The sequence below is a fragment of the Beta vulgaris genome, chromosome 6, assembly GCF_026745355.1.
Source record: "Beta vulgaris subsp. vulgaris cultivar EL10 chromosome 6, EL10.2, whole genome shotgun sequence".
In the NCBI taxonomy this organism is placed as follows: domain Eukaryota; kingdom Viridiplantae; phylum Streptophyta; class Magnoliopsida; order Caryophyllales; family Amaranthaceae; genus Beta; species Beta vulgaris.
In genome coordinates this window covers 3,088,953-3,112,189 of record NC_079207.1, presented here as the reverse complement: position 1 = coordinate 3,112,189, position 23,237 = coordinate 3,088,953, and the positions used below count along the sequence as shown (strand labels likewise).

Here is a 23,237-nt window from a genome sequence, read left to right as displayed (position 1 = left end):
TTGGCAATTTGCGTGCATGTGAAGAGGAAACCTGAGTTCCTTGATGATCCTTCCCAAAAGATCGAGGGAAAAACTAGCTTCAAATTTTTGTGTTTCTAACAATAACTCAGATGTTCATAATGCGTCAAGTCCTTGTCTGAAGTTGGATGTTTTTAGTAAGTCAAATGTTAGTAATGTGTAAGTCCGAGTCTGATGTAGTCTAGTAGTGGGTTTAAGGATGAACTTGCTAGTCTATGTATTGCAAGTCAGCATATAAGCAAAGTCCACAACCTAGTCATAGAAGCTAGGCAGATGGGCTCACTTGTATTTTAATATTTTTATCAATGTATGCTCTTGGTGCCCAAAAAAAAAATCCTTTCTTTAGAGTTGCACATTTAATTTACCTTTCCTAGCTGACAATTACCTTAAGGCTTAAACTCTTAACAAATAATGATGTATCATGTACTCGCTCTGATTAGAAAATAATCTACACTTCTCTATTCACATGAAGAATCAAGGAATCTGGGAAAAAGGTTGGTGGGTAAATGAAAAAGGTAGGGTTAAGGAGAGAAAACAATTATAAAGTGAGTAATAAGGTAAAAAAAGTTACGATATATATCATATCTCAAAATAGAAAAAAAGAGTTTAGCAAACCAGAAATTTATTGAAAGGAAGGAAATATATGACAAAGTAATGAACTGTGATTGGTGCTATATGATGGATCAAGGTTCAGTTAGAAATAGAAATTATTAAGGATGTCTTGGCCTATTGTTTAATATTGAAATATTGTGAATGATAAGTCACAAGTTCGAATCCCCTTTCCTTTCTTCGTACTTTGTATTGCCTTCATGGTTCATATAGATAAAAAAAAAATTGGAAATAGAAATTTAATAGTATTAATATACTTCCTCCGTTTCTAAATAAGTGCAACACTTCTTGTTTGCACGTTTGCCAATGCATTATTTTAACCATTAATATCTTCAATTATCAATAAGTAAAAATTATAAAAAGTTGATATTAAAAAAATTCACATTCAGAAGAATCTAACAAGATCCACATGACTATGTTTTTCCTAAAATGTAAATCACCAAAGCTAATTAAAGTTTAAACTGTGAATAGTAAACACTATGCAAATGTTGCACTTATTTAGAAACGGAGGAAGTATATAAAACCAATCTCTTTTTACCCTTCACAACTTATTTATAAAAATGTTGTACAATGCTGATTAGTGATTAGCATCGTTCAGCAGTTACTTTTCGACCAGAATTGATATTTGATTAGAACATACTCCTATTTTGTTATCTAGCAACAACGAATAATAGTTAGTAAATTAGTACGTAGCTAAGATAACTACAATTTTTTTTTTTTGAAAGGGATATAATTAACCACAAAAAATACCACTCAATGACAATTACTTTTGTCGAATGGAGCCGTTATAATATATATCTCATCTAAATGAAGTATAGTAGCCTAAAATTAAGGTAAAGATGAAGTGTCATAACATATACTTCTATAAAAATCAATAGAGCAATTAGTTTGCGAAAGCTACTATAAGTTGTAAAATACAAAAAGAGAAGGCAAAGACATGGTAAAGTCTATTAAGCAGCAATTATTAGTTCAAAGATGTCACTTTCTGGAACACTCCTAACCGAAAGTGACAACCAAGTTGAGCAAGCAACTAGAGACAGATACAGCCTACAGGGAGGGAGGGAAAAAGAAACAACCATTTTTTTTAATGGAAGCCTGAGAGGGCTGTGGAGAGTAAGGGCCTGTTCTCCCCAGCTTATTTTCAGTTCAGTCCAGTTCAGTTCAGTTCAGTTCAGCTCTAATAAGTTCAGTTCAGTTCAGTTCAGCTCCAATAAGTTCAGTTCAGTTCAGTTCAGCTCCAATAAGTTCAGTTCAGTTCAGTTCAGTTCAGATCAGTTCAGTTCAGCTCTATTCTTTTATAACCATTTTGTTAAATATTATTATTATTATGTTGATATAATTTATTTTACTAATTACTATTATTATTATTATTATTATATTATTATTTAAATATATATCATTACTATTAAGTATTATTATTATTATTGTTTCTATATATTTTTTTTATTGTAGCTTTACTAATTATTATTACTATTATTATTAGGAGGAACATGGTTTAGGTCAAAGCACAAATAAACCCACTTTTTTTAGCCCATAAACCAATCAAATCGCGTCAAGACGGTTTATTGTATAATTTTCGCGGTCCAACGCAATCATTATTTTTATTACTAAATATTTTTAAGTTATTAAATATAATTATTAAAATAGTAATATTAATTTACTTCTTAGATATTATTGTTATTATATATCATCGTCAAGTATTAATATATTAATACAAATAATATAAAATAATTATTATTAATTATCATTACTATCATTAATTATTATTATTATTAATTTATGATTATTAATATTATTTATTTATAACTATCATTTAAAAATATTCAAAATACAACTCTTATTATTATTCATTATTATTACTTATCATTATAATTATTATTTAATATTCATATTATTATTGTTTAAAATATTATTTATATATTTATTACATTCAATTTATTTCAATGTAATATAATTCAATTCAATTCAATTCAATTCAGTTCAGTTCAGTTCAGTTCAGTTCAGTTCAGTTCAGCTCTGATAAGTTCAGTTCAGTTCAGTTCAGCTCCGATAAGTTCAGTTCAGTTCAGTTCAGCTTTGATAAGTTCAGTTCAGTTCAGTTCAGTTCAGCTGTTTTATGCCGAAGAGAACAGGCCCTAAGGGCATGTTCTCTTCGGCATAAAACAACTTAACTGAATAGTGATATGTGAGAGTAAAAGTATTGTCAAGAGCTGAACTGAACTGATCTGCACTGATCTGATCTGAACTGAATTAAACTGAACTGAACTGAAAATAAGTTGGGGAGAACAGACCCTGAGCGTAGAGGAGAATATTTCTCATAGAACCAAATTGGCTGCCTCTTTCTATCCAATGAATTTCTCCAATGACTGGAGTCCAATCCACATATTTCAAAAGCCTTGGTACATGGCATCTAAGCTACTACGTCCTAATTTAGTTGCTACATTTTGATCGTAAGCATTATTCACGTTATAACTTTGACAATCTTTTACTCCATATATATAAGAAAAAATATAGTCATGTTGGATTTTGTTTGATTCGTCCCAATTTGTATTTTCCAAATATATAATTTTTATAATTTTTTTATATATGTAACTCTAGATATTGGTGTCTGAAGTTGCATCTCGAAAGCAAATGTAACAACTAAATTGGGACGGAAGGAGTAATTTCCATTCATTTACGTGCTATAACTCTTATGAATTAGTAATGTAACTCTAATAAGTAGAGATGACAATGGGTAGGATCTGGACAGGGTCCTCTAGGATCCAGATCCAGATCCGTTTTTTAGGCAAAGATCCATATCCTACCCGGATCCGCTGGGTAATAAGAATGAGGATCCAGATCCAGATCCGTATGGATCCTATGGATCCGGGTCCTAAATGGGTCCAAAACGGATCCTTGCTTATTGTCTTCAAACTATCCTAATTTTCACAATAATTAAAGATTTTAAACAATAAAGTCATCTAATATAAACCAAAAAATACATTTTATTTTTGAAAAATAACCATTGTAACTACTTACAACTATTCAATTATCAAAATGTAGATTAGTTATCAACCCAATTTTCGAACTTAACTATCCAATGAAATTCGCACAAAAATCTCACATTAATTGGAACAAATCCAAAATTCAAGCGAAAATCCGTTTTACATGTAATAACTAATTTTATCAAAATATAATATTAAATTATAATAATATTATAAAAACGGGTAAACGGATCTGGATCTGGGTAATTATTTAGGACCCGGTCCAAATCCATATTTTTCAAGGAGGATCCAGATCCTACACGGATCCAAAAATGGATCTGGATCCACGGATCCGGGTAGGGTCCATTACCCACTGCCATCTCTACTAATAAGTGATGTAACTCAAAAAAAAAAGAATTTTAGAAAAAAAAAATCAAAAAGAAAAAAAATTGTTTTTTGGGCTCAATTTTTTTTTGGGGGGTATAACTTTAATGAACAAGAGTTGTAACTCTAATTCAATCATGTAGTTGAGATTCATTCTTATTTCTCATGTAAGGAGCATTCTAATGTGATCTTGTACATATTTTACGTTCGAAAGGGGGTTATTATTATTGGAGTTCTTCAATTTTCATCTCACATTTGAAAAATTTAGGTAAACAAAATATTAGTGGTAGTTTAATTAAACATGAAAGTACTCTATAAATTGATTTTAGTTGTTTTGTTTTGGCGGTTGAAACTTTTAGATACTTTAACATCTTTCATACACAAAAAATAAAAGTTTGGGGGGAGGGCTAAATAGTTAATTTCCTACCACCTCTTGTTTTTTAATTGATCCGTCTTTCTTAAACATACATGTTAATGTACTATTTTAAATCCTTATATATTTAATTTATTAATAAACAAAAGTTATAAAAAGTTAATATTATGAAAATATACATTGAAAACGAATATAATAAGATCATATATCACTAATTTTTTTTAATAAATCAGAAAAGATAGTTAAAATTACACATGTTAGTAGTGCTAAAGGTCAAAACAGATCATCTAAAAAACGGAAGAAGTATTAAAATTTTTTACTAGGAGACATAATAATTCGAGAGAGGATGGGAGAAAAAATATAAAATTATAGGTGCAACTTGCAACCAATGTCTTCTCTATGATGGGAAGTTTAGGCCTGGTTAATGGTTAATGGTTGGTGTTAGTCAAATATAATTGATGCTTTCAAGTTTTCATAGGATTATATTTGCGGTTACTTTGGATTTGGGCTCCTATACTATTCCATAATAGTCAAACGCAGTTCACTCACTTGTAGGCTTGGAGCACTAGGGTTCTGTTTGTTTGTTTTTGTTTTCCATTTCTCCTTTCTAAATTGCAGTTTAAAACTTGAAAAAGTAAAAAAAAACGAAGACCAAAACAAGATTAATTGCAGTTTTAGTGTTAGTGTATTACTATTGACTACTAGAGAAGGACGTAAGCACTGCCAATTGGTAGTGGGTGATACTGTGCCTTTGACTATATCATATTAGCATATGATTGCTGTTCATTTTATATTATGATGATGAAGAAGGTGATGATATCTTTTATTTTATAGAAAAAATAGTCGTTTGTCAGCAAAATAATAATTAAAGCTCAAGACATTAGGATTTTTTTGGAAGATGGGCCCAGACATTAGTTAATTATAGTGATTTAAGATGGATGCTAATAGTTAATTATAATTTTATAGGGCATTTTTGTCATTTTACTATAAATATGGTACTAATATTGGTTTAAATGACAATGAAAATAGTACTAAATTAAGAGCAATGAGTACATCAACTCATTGGGTAGATTAGGTTTTTTTCTCCAATGTAACCACTTTTAGTATCAAATTTATCAAAATAACTAAAAAATCCTTACTAGTCTCCATTTTGAACTCTCACGACTATATGTTAGGACTTCAGCAAGATTTTACTTCTATATAGTATGATCATTGTAGTTTTAAACACACACCCTCCCTTAATCCGAGCTAATATACATTTAACTATTGCTTGACTGTTTTTTGAGGAAAAGTATTGCTTGATTCTTGAAACAATAATTTGAACCACTGCTAGATACCTCTGTTTTCTTTTAAGCTATATCACAATGTCGCAAATCGCAATTAATTACCTATAGCTCAAAATGGCAAAAAAATATTTCCCGTATTTACATAAATTCCACCACTTAATTACAAAATTGCCATCTACGTTGACTTTACTCACCTAATATCCCATTTAATGGCAAAAAATCATTTATTTCACTTATTTATACCTTTACCCGTGCCACTCAATCTTATGTCAATTGTTCTTTGCCTTATTTGCTTTTTATACGATAAAGTTCGTTTAAATCTTATGATGTGTACCAATAATATTTAGTGACACATGTAATGTTACAAAAAGTAGGACGAAAGATTTGAACTTGTTTTTAACCATGTGGCCACAACTTTCTCTTATGATGTGTACCAATAATATGATGTGTACCAATATCCTTGGTAAGGGAAAGAAAGGCCTTGATTTTCATTCTTGGTGTTTGTTTAATCACATTGATCATCCCTTTACCCCTTCCTTTCCTCCATAGTCTTCACATTTGTTCTCTCAAGGTTTCATTTACCTTTTCACTCCTCTACTATATGGTCACTTGGACCTTTCATTGACCACCACGTTAACCACTGCATGACCTTACCTTCCTAACCACCAAAACCACCTCATAGCCCACTAACCATTCGGAAACCACCACCAACCATCTTGTAAAATAAGGAACCACGAAAGCCACCCACCACCAACCCCAAAACCCAATGACCACTCACGAAAAACCGACCACCACCCCTGAAAATATATCCTCCACACGTAAACTAGCCACCATCCTCGAAAACCTATACACAACCTACGAAAAACTAGCCACCACCCCCAGAAACCCATACACCACCCACAAAACTTACTCATCACCCCTAGTAAGCCACCCACCACCAACAAAAAACAACCCAACACCCATAAAATCCTAAAAATTCATGAATAGGAAAAAGGAGAGTGGATACTTCTTCTTATCATGAATCATGATTTTAGATGGTCAAATTCGACTAAGAAAACGTCTGATTTGAAGTTTTTACAATCAAATTCAACCTTCGAAATCTCGAATTGGAGCAAGAGATACACGACGACAGAGGCAATGGAAAAGAAAGAGTCGGCAATGGTACCCGAGAGAGGAGGGGCCAACCGTTACACATCAAGAGAGAGGGAGCAATGGTGGAGCAATGTTGAGAATAGTAAGTGAGGTGGAATGGGCTATATGCAACCAAACAACCTTTTCTATCAGAGGGTTATAGTATCCTTTTCCTCTTTACCCCCATTGATGCCAAATGCCCCCTAATAAGTAACTAAGAACTATGCTAGTTGTATCCTGATGAGTTGTATGCAAGAAAAAAGATGCAATCGTTTCGTTTTAAATGGGCGTGTTGTAACGGGTTTGAGAGTGGTCATTCCGAGAAAATCCATTATAAAACAGTGAATTAAAATCCGCACCAACTCGGTTGTTTTGCCGATTATAATAGATTCACGACATTCTAGAGTGTTTATTCCCGCTTTCTTAAAAACGCAAGGGGGAGAGAAAATTCTGAGAAAAATAAAAAATGTATAGATTTGACCTAATTTTCTCGAATTAAGTCTTACCCATTTCACCATTGTTGTTCAAAACTGAATCCCGATCTTACGATCCTATGATCCGAAAGAACATCACCAATCCCGATCCTACATAGGATCTTAATTTTGTAGGACCTCCCGATCATACCCAACCACAAAATATCACATAGTAGAATCTTAATACGATTTTATGAACCTACGACTCTACAATCCGATCCTATTGTAAAATAACCATAAGTAATTTCTACAATCCGATCCTATTGGACATAATGTTTTATATAGAGTAAAACAAAGGAATAACCAGGTCTAAAAGCCACTTGTGTGAATTTTTTTTTTAATTTACACTATGGCAGCCACAAAAATGTTGAAGTTTCCTATATTCATTTCTACAACGAGACTGTTCCAACGGACGTCATTGCTTTTTTTTCCATGGTTATATGTTCAGCTTTTTGTATTTAGAATCCTTTATTTAGAAATTTGAACAACTCAATACAGTAAGTGATACACTAACCTACAAGGATACACCAAAACATTTCGCTAACTTTTCTGTCATAATTAGGTATAAACGCATGTATTGGAAAAAACAAATCATCCTGTAGAGAGTTGCAACCATATAAAACTACAACTTCAGAACAAATTTAGCTTCTTATTACCTTTATGCGGATTACAAAAGGGTAGACATTATGCTTCACAATTGTTGATACAAAGTCACTGTTCCACTTCTTTCATCAAAACATTGAACGAACAAAATCTGTCAAAATCATTATTGCAGGAAACGTCTAGAAATTCAATTCATCAAGGGCAACACCCCTTTAACTGCAATTGAAGAATGAAATTCACCCAAGCACCCCCCCCCCCCTGTTCGTCTATCATAATATATTATTTCTGTTGTTAATTTCTTTACCCTACTTGATGCGGGAAGCAGTCTTTAGGCTGGAGAACATCAATATACACGAGCTTTAGGTGGGAAAGTCTCAATTTCATCATCCAATGTGTTCATATGCACTGGCCGATAATCTAGTCTAACCTTCTCGTTCTCCCAATATCTGCATCATCAAATGAAATGTATGAGAGGTATTGTTTAGGGAGATTTTTATTTTATAACAGAGCTACTGATAAGCTTACTAATTGCATCTAGGAATGAATGTACTAAATGAAGGTGGGTAGATACAATATATCCCGACCAAACAATTGTAATCAATGCCTGCTATAATCATTAGCACTCTTGCATAGAATTTAATTTACATACCCTAGAGTGTGTTTCATCCAGTTCTCATCATCTCTTGTCTGCAAAATCAAGCAAGCAAACCATGTGGTCAAACAACAAATATATATCCAAAATATTAAACAAAATGAATGAAGTAGTGCAGCGGAACAAACAGTGAAATCTTCACGAGCATGAGCTCCTCTGCTCTCTTTCCTTGCCTCAGCAGAGTGCATAGTGATGCATGCATTAATCAACAAATTTTCCAACTCAATGGTTTCCATCAAGTCAGAATTCCTGAGAAGCAACAAAATAGAGTCGCAGAGAAATGAAAATATGCATAATGATAAATATAAGAGAATAGCATATCAACAACCTAACATTGATATCAAGCATACCAAATTAAGCTGCGGTCTTGGACCTTGACATCATGAAAACTCTCCCATGTTTTATCAATTAATTGACAACCTGCAGATGATACATATGGAAACATATTGTCAAAAATGGATTACGAAATCTTGCAATAACATGGGGAGTGTTTCAGTTGGGACTCAGATATAAGAACGCAAGTCCATCAACCTTGCTCCAAGTATTGAACTGAACTCCTATGACTTGCTTCACTGGCTCTTGCCAGCATAAAGAAGCTTTGCTACATTTCTTACCAGACATTGCTTGGTTCAAAAGAAAATGTCACCCTCTTTCCTACCCACTTTTATGACATATCACTAGGGATTATTAGATAGCCAAGAGCGTCTATCAAAACTGTACTAGACATGTGAGCGATCAAAGGGGCATCATCTGGTCTTTTGAAGCATAAATGGAGAGTAGGATCTTTGAAGCCGAGCCCAAATTTAGGAGGAAAAAAATCGGTTTGATTTGGTTATCAAGAGAAGAAATAAAAGACAACGAATAAATGCTCTCTTTAAGGAGCACGCAACCCTTGTCCTTTCTGTCTTGAAATTAAATCTCATGCTTACACACTATATAAATCTTAATCTTCTAAACCGAGCTCCTTTCTGTGTTGTAACTAAATCACATGCTTCCCATAATTTGTCTGGTTTCTCTGAAGACCAAAAACTTCCAAAAAAACCCTTTAAAGATGAAAGAGTGCACCACATAGCATAGTCATTCGCCACACAAATTCTATTAAGATCTCTGGAGGATAAATCCTGTATGCCAGAAGATTACAGATAAGTTCATTCCAGCTTTAGTTATCAAGACCTTACAGTATTCTGTAGTTCAGACATCTCAGGCTATGTAACTTTTAGATAAGTAAAGATTTGGCGAAATTGGGGATAAACCACAGCAATGCGTCAACGTTGATGCCAAATCATCCAATTATCACTTAAGTAGACAAAACGAGAAACAGCTAATGCATGAAGCATAATCATATCATACCTTCTTCCAATGTACTCTGTGTGCGGAAGACAGCAGCATTATTCTGCATTACTCGTTGCATGTTTAGGCGGATTTGGGAAGTTGGAAGAGAACCATTTGAATTTCTTAATTTGTCCAACCACTGGATAGTCTTCTCCCCAGCATCTTTCGCCAAAGGTTTTTGCTTGTCCCCTGCAAGATGTCAAATTATAAGTGATGATGCCAATATACTATAATGTTTTATTCGACAGTATACTTGGATCCTGTACAAGAAGCCTTTACACCACGAGGATACAAGCAGCGAGAAACAGCAGTTTCTCCATGACCCTACTTACCTGGTTTACTGATCTCCGCAACTCGGTTGGCACAAGCTCGACCAAAAACAACAATGTCAAGAAGAGAATTTGCACCAAGCCTGTTAGCACCATGAACTGACGCACAAGCAGCCTCTCCAGCAGCCAATAATCCAGGAACCAGTGCATCTGGGTCATTACCTTTTATGGTGACAACCTGTGCAAAGAACAGTTATAAGACTCTAACAGGTTTGAAAACACAACTCCGTAAACACCAATTCTTAATTCTGTTACCTCTCCATGGTGGTTTGTAGGAATCCCACCCATATTATAATGAACAGTTGGCAAGACAGGGATGGGTTCCTTTGTAACATCAACCCCAGCAAAGATAGCAGCTGTCTCAGAGATACCAGGAAGTCTTTCCTTAAGTACTTCTGGAGGCAAGTGATTCAGGTGGAGGTAAATATGATCCTTCAATGGTCCTGTGGATGCCATGTTTATATGATTCACAATTCAGATTATAAAAAGCGTGACAAATAACATAGACTAAAAACACTCATCTGATTAAAAAAACAAGAGGGGGGGGGGGATTCACAGTCAATTCTAGGTTATGACGGCTTTAAGAGAAGCCAAACATGTACGCCGCTGTTCATCTGATAGCAGATTGACAAAGACTATGCATATGAGCATGGACTTTGCTAAGATAATCTGGGAAAAAGCTAAGCCTGTATTCCGGCTTGAAGTTTGTGGAAAGCAATATGGTTAGGGGATATTCTGCATAATACTAATCAACAGCCACAAATTTCATATTTAATTCTAGAGGCAAGAGTAATTACATCACACGTGTAAAAGTATTGAAGATTCCAGATAAATCTCACCTACACCACGGCCTTCTCGAATTTCCATCGTCATAGATCTAGAAACAACATCCCTGGATGCAAGATCTTTGGCTGTTGGAGCATATCTTTCCATAAAACGCTCACCCTCGCTATTTCTCAGAATGCCACCTTCACCACGGGATCCTGGTTGCAGGGAAGAAGTCGTTAAATCATAGAAACACAGTCATCTACACACTTTCTTTGTCTTGATGCTAGATGAGAAAGTAAGCTCATAACTCAATGCACACACCCACACAAACAAAAAACTGCCATAGAGGACATTTTTAGCAGATGCCAAATATTATGGGTCAATTTTGGTAGAATGTGCTTCTCTCCAGCAAACTAATTAAGAGGATATTTGTAGAATGAAAAGACAATAGACCAATACAAAAACAACGAACAATCAATATATGAAGAACCAACCTTCAGTGATTAGGCATCCAGCACCGTAGATACCAGTTGGGTGGAACTGCACAAATTCAAGATCCTGCAAAAGAAGAATGTTGGAATATCAGAACAAAAAACGGTACACCAATCATTGTTAGGGTTGCCTCAAATAGTCAAATTGGTGCCTTCTAGTAAGCAACAAGACACAAGAATAAGACACTGGCAAGGAATGAACCTCCAATGGAAGGCCAGCACGTGCAACCATTGCATTGCCATCTCCGGTACATGTATGTGCAGAAGTTGCAGAAAAATATGTTCGACCATAACCCTAAAAAGTGAGAAAAAGAAAAAAAAGTATGATCATGGTGCCATACAAGAAGTGAAAAGATTTTTAACATTTAGCTAATAAGCAGAATATACCCCAGTAGCCAGAATTGTTGACTTAGAGCGGAATCTGTGCAATGTCCCATCTTCCATATTTAAAGCAATTACACCTTGGCAAGAACCTGGGCATCACATAAATAATCAGGAAGAGTTAACACAAACAAGAGATACCTGCTACATATCAGGTACACAAAAATATAGGATGACAATCTCTGAAATTGTTCAGTTACAGGAAGGCAACTTGACTGCACATATCAAACTGAACTACAAGCAATAAGGGTGTGTAAAAAGGTTACTTGCTATTGTTCACTTAGACGCAATAATAGGAGCAAGAGCGCTCTCTTTTATTTTACAACTTTCCTTCCAAAAGAAAATACACACTAGCTTGGAATCAGGTGGTGTTTTCATAGGTAGCAAGTTCAGGTATCATACTACATAGATACTGACGAAAAAGTTGATAAAAAATATTATGATTTCAACTAGAATTAGCTTGCCTTCGTCATCCATAAGAAGGTCCAATGCAAAATATTCTACAAAAAATTGTGTATTATGCCTCATAGCTTGCCCATACAAAGTGTGCAATAAAGCATGGCCTGTTCGATCAGCGGCACAAGCGCAGCGATATGCTTGCCCCCCTGTAGTAAGATGATAGACAATGAAAAGAGTATTAGACAATCACTGCACTATCAAAATTCACCAATTCGTAGTAAAAACTTCTATCCACACACCTTTCCCGAAGTTCAAACTTTGACCACCAAATGCACGTTGATATATCTTCCCATCTTCTGTACGAGAGAATGGTAAGCCATAGTTTTCAAGCTCAATTACAGCTTTTGGTGCCTCTCTGCACATATACTGTATGGCATCCTGGTCACCTGCAATCATACATTCTCAGATACATCATGTAATGCAACAATCACAACTATCTACCAGGAAATCCAAAAATTACCCATTCTCGTAGAAAATGAAGATGACTTTCAGAAACATACTTAAATCTAAGTCGCATAGATCCAACTTCCACTCTGTTTCATAATCTAGGAAGATTTTTTTTTGGTGGTGGGGGGAATATAGGGTAGAGGAAAAAACCTTGACCTAAATTCGACAACATATTACGGAAAACTGGAAAAGAGAAGATATTCATTTCAATGTTGCTTAATAAGGTCTACATATGACACTAACATTAATAATACCTAAATTGCCACTACTAAAGTTTGGGGTGTCTCTATTTCCTAACACGAGGTAAGACAAGTTAGAAAACCTTACAATTATTAACGCCAGAGCTTAATTACCAATCTCAGAAACTCAGAAGGAACAACTTCCAACTCATTACAACCACACAATATACATATAGAATACTCATTTATCCTGTATTTTCATCATTAGGTAGCAATAGAATGTTAAGTTCACACACCTAGCCAGTCACTTCCTTTCACTGTGTCATACATGTGCCATCTCCAGTCATCTTCAGTCATATTACCCAAGGCAGCATTGATTCCACCCTGCACCAAATCCCCACTTCAACTTACATAGACATTCAACAAGCAGTATATCAACTTACGCATAGACAAACAAAAGACAGAATAAAATAAGGTTATAATGTTACTCATATATAACTACTGGCACTGAACTGAACTAGGGTTGATCTATACATGATGAACCAAAAAGCACAAACCGTTCAACCTGTTAAAAAAGAAGCCTTAGACAAGAATATATAAGAAATGCCATTGATAGACGGGAGGCCTTGGCCTGAGCTGTAAATTAATGGATGGGTATTGTCAACTTAAAACTAATTCCAAATTTGTCCATTTAAAGCTGTTTCCATCTAAACCTGTTTCCAATAACAAAATGAAATGGAAGGAGATACGCTAGTGGTTTGTAATCCTGCAGCTATTGGCGTTTATATCTTAAATTCCGACCTCGCAATCTATCTAGCAATTGCAAACCTTGCATAAGGTAGTATAACCTTTCCGATTACTTCACAGCAAATTAAAAACAAAAGAACTATCCTACAACTTTGTCTAATTCAATCATCTCCAATGAGAATCCAACACTAAAAATTGCAAGTGGAGTACATCAAAATTCATTAGATACACCTAGCAGTAACATCTGCTTCCAGCATATGCAACAGAAATCTGCAAAGCATTCCTTGATGAATTGTTCCTCCTATGTAAACCTAACTTACTTGAACAATTTATATAGCTACCAATGACAAATTCTCAACACTCTACACTTCAATTTAGGCCAAAATCATGAATTATTTTCATAAAATCAACAGAGTCAGACACTTGTACACGTACCGGCCCAACTCCAACATGTGTACCCAAGTCCGAGTAACATACATATAAACCTACTATAAGCTAGTGAAACAAAATGAATTGCAAAATTTAGGTAACAAAACATAATCAAAACCTTATCATACAACAACAACACCAACAACAACAAGAAGAAAGCCTTAGTCCCAAATTTCACATCGGAGTCGACTAACATGAATCGTCATACAAAAATCGTTTCCGTGACAAATGAATTGCAAATTTACATATAGAATACCTGAGCAGCAACGGTGTGAGAACGAGTAGGGAAAAGCTTAGTAATGCAAGCTGTGTTAAATCCGTGTTCCGATAATCCGATAGCGGCTCGTAAACCTGCACCACCTGCACCTACCACAACCGCATCGTAGGTATGGTCTACTACCGTGTAGCTGGCGCCACCTACCGCACTCTACCACATAAAACACCATTAAAAAATTACCATTACACACATTCACAAAACTTAATCATATCATTTTCATCAATTAATTGTTTGATCGATTGAGTTTTTTAAAAGATCGCAAAATATTGAAATCGATAATCTCAAGAATGAAATAGAAAAGAGGATCTTACAGATTCGGAGGAAAATAATCTGGAAAAAGGAGATTGAGAAGAGATCGAAGGATTGTTTGAGGTTTTCCATGAATGAGAGCGAAAACCACGAGTGACGCAACGCCACATCTTTTATCTTCTTGTTGTTGTTGTTGCTCAATCAGTGTTTTTGGTTATGGAGGATGAAGTTGCTTTTTGTGGAGTTTTTATTTTTACTTTCTCTCTCCTCTCTAAGTAGTAGGAGAAATGAAGGAGGCGAGGCGAATTTGCGAAATTAGTTCCAAGGTTTAATGGTAAATATAAATATAAAATATTCGAGTTTGATGAATGTTTGAAATTGGGATGATGTAACTATGTAAGTGTTTTTATTGGGAGGTACATCCAAGGCCGTTTCGGGCTAATTCTATCTACCAAGTCGCCATCCATCTGATTTGTCTAATTTTACACCATTTCATGACAAACTAGCTTTTTTTTTTTTTTTTTTCCGAACGATACCTCAGGTCAGTTATAATAAATATGTTATTATTTTCAAATTTCATAATTTATTTTGCTACTTTCGTATTCAAGTAAAAAAAAAGACGTGAATTTGAAAACGATATCTTAAAAGAAATTGTGGTAAAAGAATATGACATCAATATTCTCTTGTAAGTTAAGTCTTTTAGTTAATTATAATTATTACAAGACTTCATCATATCTTATTTGAAACCTTAACAACAAAGTCATAATGTATTGATGGTTAAGCTTTTACTTTTCATTTCAAAGGTCATGTGTTCGATATTTTGGACTTACACATTTATTTAGAAGTGAGAAGTACATCATACACTTGAGTGTACTATGTGTATGATATGTCTAAGATTAATCTTCCTTTTTTTTTGTTATGCCCAAATATCTTTTTTGGAAAAAGTTGGGTGATGAGCTTTTTGACATCAGAGGTTTGAGAATGAGTAGATCAATTACATACATCATTAAATAATAAAGGGTACAACAACATATTATGCACATATCTTTATTTGTCATTTTACACAATCATGTAGCAATCAACTATTAGTTATTTACCAAATACCTTTATACAAACAGCTATTCAAATTAGATAATACAATCAACTATCAGCTAATACAATCAGCTAATAGTTGTCCGCTAATTGTCAAATAGGCTATTAATTTAATTTACTTATTTAATGTAATCGTTAGTATATTTATTACAATCATAGAGTTATGCTGTTCGTGATTACAAGATTAAGTATATGTTACCCTTTGATTTTGTTACAATATTCTGTTAACTAGGTTTTTCATTATTCAAAAGTGACATCACCTAAAAAATATTTAAAAAAGTCGAAGGGGAAAGGTTGAATGTTAAGTTTTCTTGTGAACAATGCCATCTTCATTAATGATCACATACAAAGTAGTAGTTGTAATGGATTTGATTTAATCTTGCCCTGCCTTTGATACTTGGGGAATAAATCACTAATGGGTGGTTATGAATTAGAGGAAGTTCCCAGGTAAGTAACCAGATCAAAGGAGGACTTGTGTCCAAATTGTGGCCACGACGAAGTCGAAGCAAATGTCAAAGTTTACGTGTCTGTTGTCATAACCAATAGCAAACCAAAAGAGAAGGAATAACCAAACATAGCAAACCAAAAGAGGAGGAATAACCAAACATAGCAACAATTTTTTCTTTTTTGACGCAATAATGATTTTCTATTTTCTAATACTTCAGAATTCATATTTTGATGTAGTAGTATTGAAGATGAAAACCTAATATCTTGCACCCTAAAAAAGATGATGAATTCCCATTAATATTATATCAATCTATCTATATATATCTAATATATCTTGTCTTGCATGTATTGACTACAAGCAAGCGTGATATACTAAAGAATATCAAGACATAAGTATACCTAAGATAACCAAACAAGACGCCCTAGTGGTAAAGATTTGGCACATGACTTAAAAGTCATGGGATCAAATCTTATTACGGGTTTTTTGGGGTGAGGTTTTCCTTACCACCCCCTCTCTCCAAAGAGTTTGACCTACAAACCTGTCTGGTTAAACCCGTGTGAGGTGTCGATTCAGTAGTATCCTTCATCTTACTAACTTTAAAAAAAAATATACTTAAGATAGAAATTTGAATATCTTTTATACACAAACGACATGAACAACGACATCAAATATATATCCAAATTAATGATCCATAATGTATCCATATTTAAATATTTTTAAAATACAAATAGTCGATTATGGATATAAAATGTTTATTATTCTTTCTCTTATCCCCGTTAATAAAAGGAGGAAATGGAGAATCCTCACATACACAATACATGTAAACTCTTGGTAGTATTTACTTTATACTTCCTCTGCTCCTTTTTAGTTTACTCACTTGTTTTGGGGGGGGTTCATGATGAAGTACAATAATATGTAAGAAAAATTAAAGACTGGGTAAAAATATTAAAAAGTAAATGACGTAGGTAGAAAAAGATGAAACCTGTTACTAAGAATAGGAAAAACGATAATATATCAATTTTTAAAAAGTAAGGTGGTGGGTTTGGTCCAATTGTTCTCATGAACGGTAAGAGCTTTCAGTGCTCTTTATGAGTACTACCTACTAAGCAAATTGCTAATGTAACCTTGTCTAATGCTCAGTATGCTCATTATGTGTTATATATGCGCCCACACACTTTCTTTGGAAACCGAGGGTTGAAATAATTAATAATTAATATTATAATCTAATATGTAGAATTTAAAACGAACAAGAAGATTATTTCTGGAATACAATCAAATACCTGCAACTCTTTTTTCCCAATTCTCTCTTTGATCTCAGACTCAAATGCACATTGAAAAAGTATATAAAACATCGTACGATCCAACAACTAGTTATTGTTATCAAATAACATAATACCTTATCAACAATTGCAAAATAAAAAAAAGGAAAAGAAGCAATTAACCTTCCTAATTACTTAATTAATTTATGCTTGGTCTTTGGTTTCATCAATAATTGGCAGAGGCCACACATATTAGTATATTACCAATTAATATTTTGGCACGGTGAAAAAGATGGGAAACGAGAGCGAAAAAGGAGATCAAGGCGAAAACCTAAAGTCCAAAGATGAGAGTGATTCAATTGTTCGAGCTAACAAAAAATTTAAGCGGAAGATTACAAACTGGATCTTTGATTCTAATCATGGTGTGGATGAGAACATGGTGGAGGCTTCCCCTCATGCTTCTCATACAACTACTGCAATTCATAATCACTCCAATGCACCACCCACCTTTAAAGACATGCTCAACCATCGGAATTTCTCGGTGCAGGCTACATTAGACCCTCCACATCTCGGGGATGAGGAGGATGTCTCTGATGATGATAGTGCACCGGAGGAGTTCCTGAACAATCCTAAATGCCCTGCTATTCTGTTGTCAAGGGAAGAGAAAATTCAAATGCGCAAACCATGGCGTTCTGCCTTGATCCTCAAAATGTTCAATGGCAAATTGGGTTACATGGCTCTGATGCGTAGATTGAAGAAGAAATGGAGTCTCAAAGGGGATATGACCTTGACTGATATTGGATGTAAGTTTTACATCGCTCGCTTTACAAATCAGGAAGATTACCATCATGTACTCACTCAGGGACCGTGGATGATTGAGGACAACTACCTGACCATCCGAAAGTGGGTGCCAAACTTCATTCCTGATGAGGCTCCAATAAAGGTATTGACTGCGTGGGTTCGTATTCCTAATCTTTCTGTCGAATACTTTGACAGTAATTTTCTTCACAAGATTGGTTCAAAAATTGGAAAAGTTTTACGGATAGATAAGACCACCTCGAATGCTGAACGAGGTCAATTTACTCGCTTAAGTATTGAGCTTGATCTGTCGAAGCCATTACTTTCAAAATTTTGGCTCAAGGGTCGCATTTGGAGGGTTCAATATGAGGGGTTGCATCTCATATGCTTCCATTGTGGCTGCTGGGGGCACAATGCACAAGAGTGTCAGAACCCACCCAACAGTGACGATGTGGACATGAACCAAGACGTCCAACTGCCTCCTTCAACTGAGAAGAGCCCAAAAGTGACGGAGCCACCGGAATTGGTGGAACCATTTGGTGAGTGGATGTTGGTGAAAAAGCCAACCCGGAAAAGACCACCACGTGTGGAAAACATGGATGTTGTTGGAGGCAGGGCTCCGTTGGTGGAACCTCCTCCAAACCCGATTCCGGTGGTGACTGTTGGGAGGGAAATTCAAAATTCAAATCCTAAGCAGGGTAACACGGAGTTTGGTGTTGGTGGCGAAATTTTAGGAGAAGGCTCTCGCTTTTCTGTTTTAGAAGCCGAAAATCATGCCCTTCCTATTTCAGAGGAGGAGGTTGTGGATTTATCGGAAACGCCAGCGCATCCTACAGTTGACCTCGCAGCAAAGTCACAGCCCATGCAACCCATTACGGAATCCTTAGCGTTATCTTTTAATGTGGGAAAGGATAAAATTCCAAGGAAAAAAAAGATATCTTTAGAATCCAACCCTAATATCCAGCTTCCTAAACAGACGCTCAATCCTAACCCTTTAAGGAAACAAATTTTAAAAAAGAAGGATTTGAATGTGCTCTCCCCCAGGCCTACCAGAAAAGCCAACAAACCATTGACTGGCAAGGAAAATAATTCAAGCCAACCACAAGGAACCCTCCCAGACCCCTCTGATTCCTGCGCTCATGTCGTCACTCCCCTCATGCCTCCTCAATCAATCCACCTTCCCATTCTCACTTCATCCCCCGCATGTGATCTCGCTTCATCTCCCACCCGAGAAGACCTTATTTGTAGGGTCAGAGATGGCCAATCCCTATTTTGTGCAGGTGAACCACCTGATCCACAAGGTGGAGATAGTATTACAGACTTGGGAGGATCCTCCTCCGGCGCCGCCAGAGTTAGTGATGATGATATCAGTGCCCAATGAAATCAATCGTCTGCTAAATATGCTCAGTCAAGCTTATGTAAGTTCTCTAAACCACACACCTGTTGATATGGTTGATAGATTACCAAATAATATTCATAATACCCTGCCAATTTCATGCCTAGTATGGAATGTTCAAGGGGCGGGCAGTAGGGCGTTTTTAGCGGCGCTTAAAGAAATTGTGAAGCGAAATAAACCTAATATCATTGTGTTAATTGAAACACACATGAGAGGTGACCATGCAGAGAAAATAGCGCTTGCTCTAGGTTTTAATGGTCATACTCGTGTGGATGCTATGGGTTTCTCTGGAGGAATTTGGGTGTATTGGAGACAAGAGGAAGTTACTGTGGACCCTATCATTAAGGAGGATCAATTTATTACCATGCATATCTCTCGTAATGGTGCAACTCCGTGGTATTTCACTGCAATTTATGCGAGTCCGGATCCGATGAAAAGACACTCTCTATGGGAGGAGCTGCGGGCATATGCATTGAACATGAATGAACCTTGGCTTCTTGCAGGCGATTTTAATGAGACTCGTTTTCCTTCGGAACGAAGTGGTTCCTGTCATGAAACGACTCGTCGATCTCAACAGTTCAATTCTTGGATTGATGAGTTGGAATTGATTGAAGTTGAATTTTCCGGCCCCCAGCATACATGGGCTCGTGGTTTGACAACGGAGACCCGTCAAAGTGCTCGGCTAGATAGAGCACTATGCAATGGGCCTTGGGGGTTAATGTTCGACAATGCTAAACTTCGCCATTTGCCAGCCATTCAGTCAGACCATAACCCGCTGCTTATCTCCCCTAATGGCTTCATTCCGCTTCAGAATATATCCAGGCCTTTTAAATTTCAAGCAACATGGTTGGTTCATGAGCAGTTTCAATCTTTCCTAGCTGAAAAATGGAAGAAAAATTCGGGTTTGGTTACGGCCCTCTCTACTCTCGCAGCAGATCTCCAAGAGTGGAACAAAGAAGTGTTTGGTAATATATTTATTCAGAAAAAGAGCCTGCTTGCTCGCATTGCTGGCATTCAAAATGCCCTTTCACTGCGGAAAAATCGGGGACTTATTAAACTGGAGTCGAAATTGCGTATTGAATTGGATGATATTTTACACAAGGAAGAGTTATTGTGGTACCAAAAATCCCGAGTTGATTGGCTGTGTGATGGGGATAGAAACACAACTTTCTTTCATTTAAGCACTCTTATTCGAAGGTGGAGAAACAACATAGCGGCAATAAAAGATAACTATGGGAATTGGATCCATGACAAGAGCCTCGTGAAAGCTCAGTTTGTGGAATTTTTTACTTCCTTATTTATGGAGGATGGTGATGAGGATTTGTTAGCGGTTCCTCAAGACATCTTCCCGGAGCTTTCCAGAGGGGATTGGGAGTCTCTCTCTAAACCTTATTCTAAGGTGGAGGTGGATATAGTTATATCGCAGATGAGTCCTATGAAAGCTCCGGGCCCGGACGGATTTCAAGCTTTATTCTATCAAAAAAATTGGGATTTGGTGGCACCTGATGTTCATTCTTTGGTATTGGCAGTATTGGAAGGAAAAGGCATTCCGGAGGGGTTGAATGATACATTCATTGCCTTAATCCCCAAAGTAGAGCATCCGGAATTAGTGTCTCAATTTCGGCCCATTGGGTTATGTAATGTAGCCTATAAGTTGATTACTAAAGTCATTGTGAACCGTTTGAAGCCCATTCTTCCTGGTTTGATATCTAATACTCAGGCAAGTTTTGTTCCTGGGAGACAAATTACAGATAATATTGTCATAATGCAGGAGGTTTTAAATACGATGCGTAGGAAACAAGGGGATAAAGGTTATATGGCCATCAAAATTGATTTTGAGAAGGCCTATGATCGGTTAAGGTGGTCCTTTATTCGTGATACCCTTCTCCAGATGAATCTACCTATTCTTATGGTCAATGTTATTATGGAATGCATCTCTACGTCGTCACTGCAGGTTCTATGGAATGGTGAGCCTACTGAGTCGTTTAAACCTAGTAGGGGAATAAGGCAGGGAGACCCTCTCTCTCCTTATTTATTTGTCATGTGCATGGAAAGGTTATACCAAACAATTGAAGAGGCCATAGTCACTCAAAAATGGAAACCGATCTACGCTAGTCGGAATGGTCCCATGCTTTCCAATTTATTTTTTGCGGATGATATTGTCTTATTCGCGGAAGCAAGTGTGGAGCAAGCCTTTGTCATACATGACTGTCTGCAGCGTTTTTGCAAGGCTTCCGGGCAAAAAGTTAGTTTACCAAAATCTCGGGTTTACTTTTCCAAAAACGTGAATGAGCAGTTGGCAACTTCTATTAGTGAAGAGCTTCATATTGAGCCAACGATGGATCTGGGGATGTACCTTGGTATGCCTACTATCACAAGTAGGGTCACAAGGGAAACATTTGGCCATATCTGCGAAAAAATTGACAGAAAGCTTGGAGGATGGAAAACAAGGTACTTGTCACTTGCAGGACGCATTACGTTAGCAAAATCTACACTCACAACCATGGCCAACTATTCTATGCAATCAGCGAAACTCCCACGCACAGTGTGTGATGATGTTGATAAAAAAGTGCGTAAGTTCATCTGGGGGGGTACCGAGGAAAAGCGCGCAATGCATCTTATTGCGTGGGAAACCCTTCAAAAACCACAGGAACAAGGGGGGCTATCTATACCTTCAGCTAGGCAAGCGAACGCTGCTTTCTTAACAAAACTTGGGTGGCGCATCCTAGCTGAACCGAATGCTCTTTGGGCACGTGTGCTTCGTGCTAAATACTGTAGTGGCAGATGTGATATTGATATGTTTGCTCCCAAACCTGGATTGTCCAATGTGTGGCGGGGAATCACGGATAATGTTAAACTTCTTTGTGAAGGGACACAAGTGGCGGTTTATAATGGCACCACCACTCTCTTTTGGGACCATAATTGGGCGACTCCGGCAGCCTTGTCGTCACTAGCTACGCAGCCAATTCCGGATGAGCTCTTAGGTGCTACAGTCAATGAGATGTGGGACCCCAACCAAGGCTGGAAGTGGGACTTGTTCGCGGATTATCTACCGCAGGAGGTACTTAAAAACATCCAATCATATGAATTGCGGGAGTCGGAGGATTATGGAGATTTATTATATTGGCGTAAAGGTAAGCAAGGGAAGTTTACCATCAAATCTGCCTTGTGTCTCATGAAGAATGTTAGTGACTCTATTGATGATAATTGTTGGAATCTCATATGGTCTGCTCTCATACAACAACGGGTGCGCGCCTTTATGTGGACCGCTTGCCATGAGCGTATTATGTGTAATTCCATGCGCTTTAAGTGTAAACTGGTGGACGATCCAAAATGTTATGTTTGTGGGGCGGGTGAGGAAACAACTCTTCATATACTCCGTGACTGCCCTATCGCCAGAGTAGTATGGTCGAAGCTCGGAGGGCCTGCGGATTCGAATGAGTTTTACAGATTGCCTCTTAAGCGGTGGTTGATGACAAATCTTCAACAAAATAAGGATGACGGCTTCCTTATCTGGGAAACACTTTATTGTACTGCATTGTGGTGGATCTGGAAATGGAGAAATTGTATTGTTTTTGGCCGCAGTCAGGAAGTTCCTCATGACATTGGAGGCTTCATTCATGTGAGATATAATGAAGCCCGTCGAGCTATGGATAGGAGACTG

The 23,237-nt window shown here is 36.4% G+C and overlaps 1 protein-coding gene across 1 annotated transcript; it reads right to left on the bottom strand.

The window, feature by feature from the left end:
• Window positions 1-7,866: 7,866 nt before the first annotated feature.
• Window positions 7,867-14,923, bottom strand: LOC104895015 (succinate dehydrogenase [ubiquinone] flavoprotein subunit, mitochondrial). Its single transcript, XM_010681411.4, has 16 exons — window positions 14,643-14,923; window positions 14,311-14,481; window positions 13,175-13,262; window positions 12,492-12,638; window positions 12,258-12,398; window positions 11,800-11,885; window positions 11,615-11,707; window positions 11,416-11,479; window positions 10,993-11,136; window positions 10,409-10,596; window positions 10,157-10,331; window positions 9,843-10,013; window positions 8,843-8,912; window positions 8,621-8,741; window positions 8,490-8,527; window positions 7,867-8,286 (listed from the first exon to the last, which is right to left on the bottom strand). Exons 1-16 carry the CDS (start codon window positions 14,748-14,750, stop codon window positions 8,184-8,186), a joined length of 1,908 nt encoding a protein of 635 aa, XP_010679713.1. The 5' UTR covers window positions 14,751-14,923; the 3' UTR covers window positions 7,867-8,183.
• Between the last annotated feature and the right edge of the window lie 8,314 nt (window positions 14,924-23,237).

What these genes read in the sequence shown, in the direction of transcription:
- LOC104895015 (XM_010681411.4), bottom strand. Translation starts at nt 14,750, where the DNA reads ATGTGGCGTTGCGTCACTCGTGGTTTTCGCTCTCATTCATGGAAAACC. An exon ending in CAAGACCGCAGCTTAATTTG is followed by an intron (nt 8,742 to 8,842) that starts GTATGCTTGATA and finishes GTTGCTTCTCAG; the next exon opens with GAATTCTGACTTGATGGAAA. An exon ending in TGGATGAAACACACTCTAGG is followed by an intron (nt 8,287 to 8,489) that starts GTATGTAAATTA and finishes TTGATGATGCAG; the next exon opens with ATATTGGGAGAACGAGAAGG.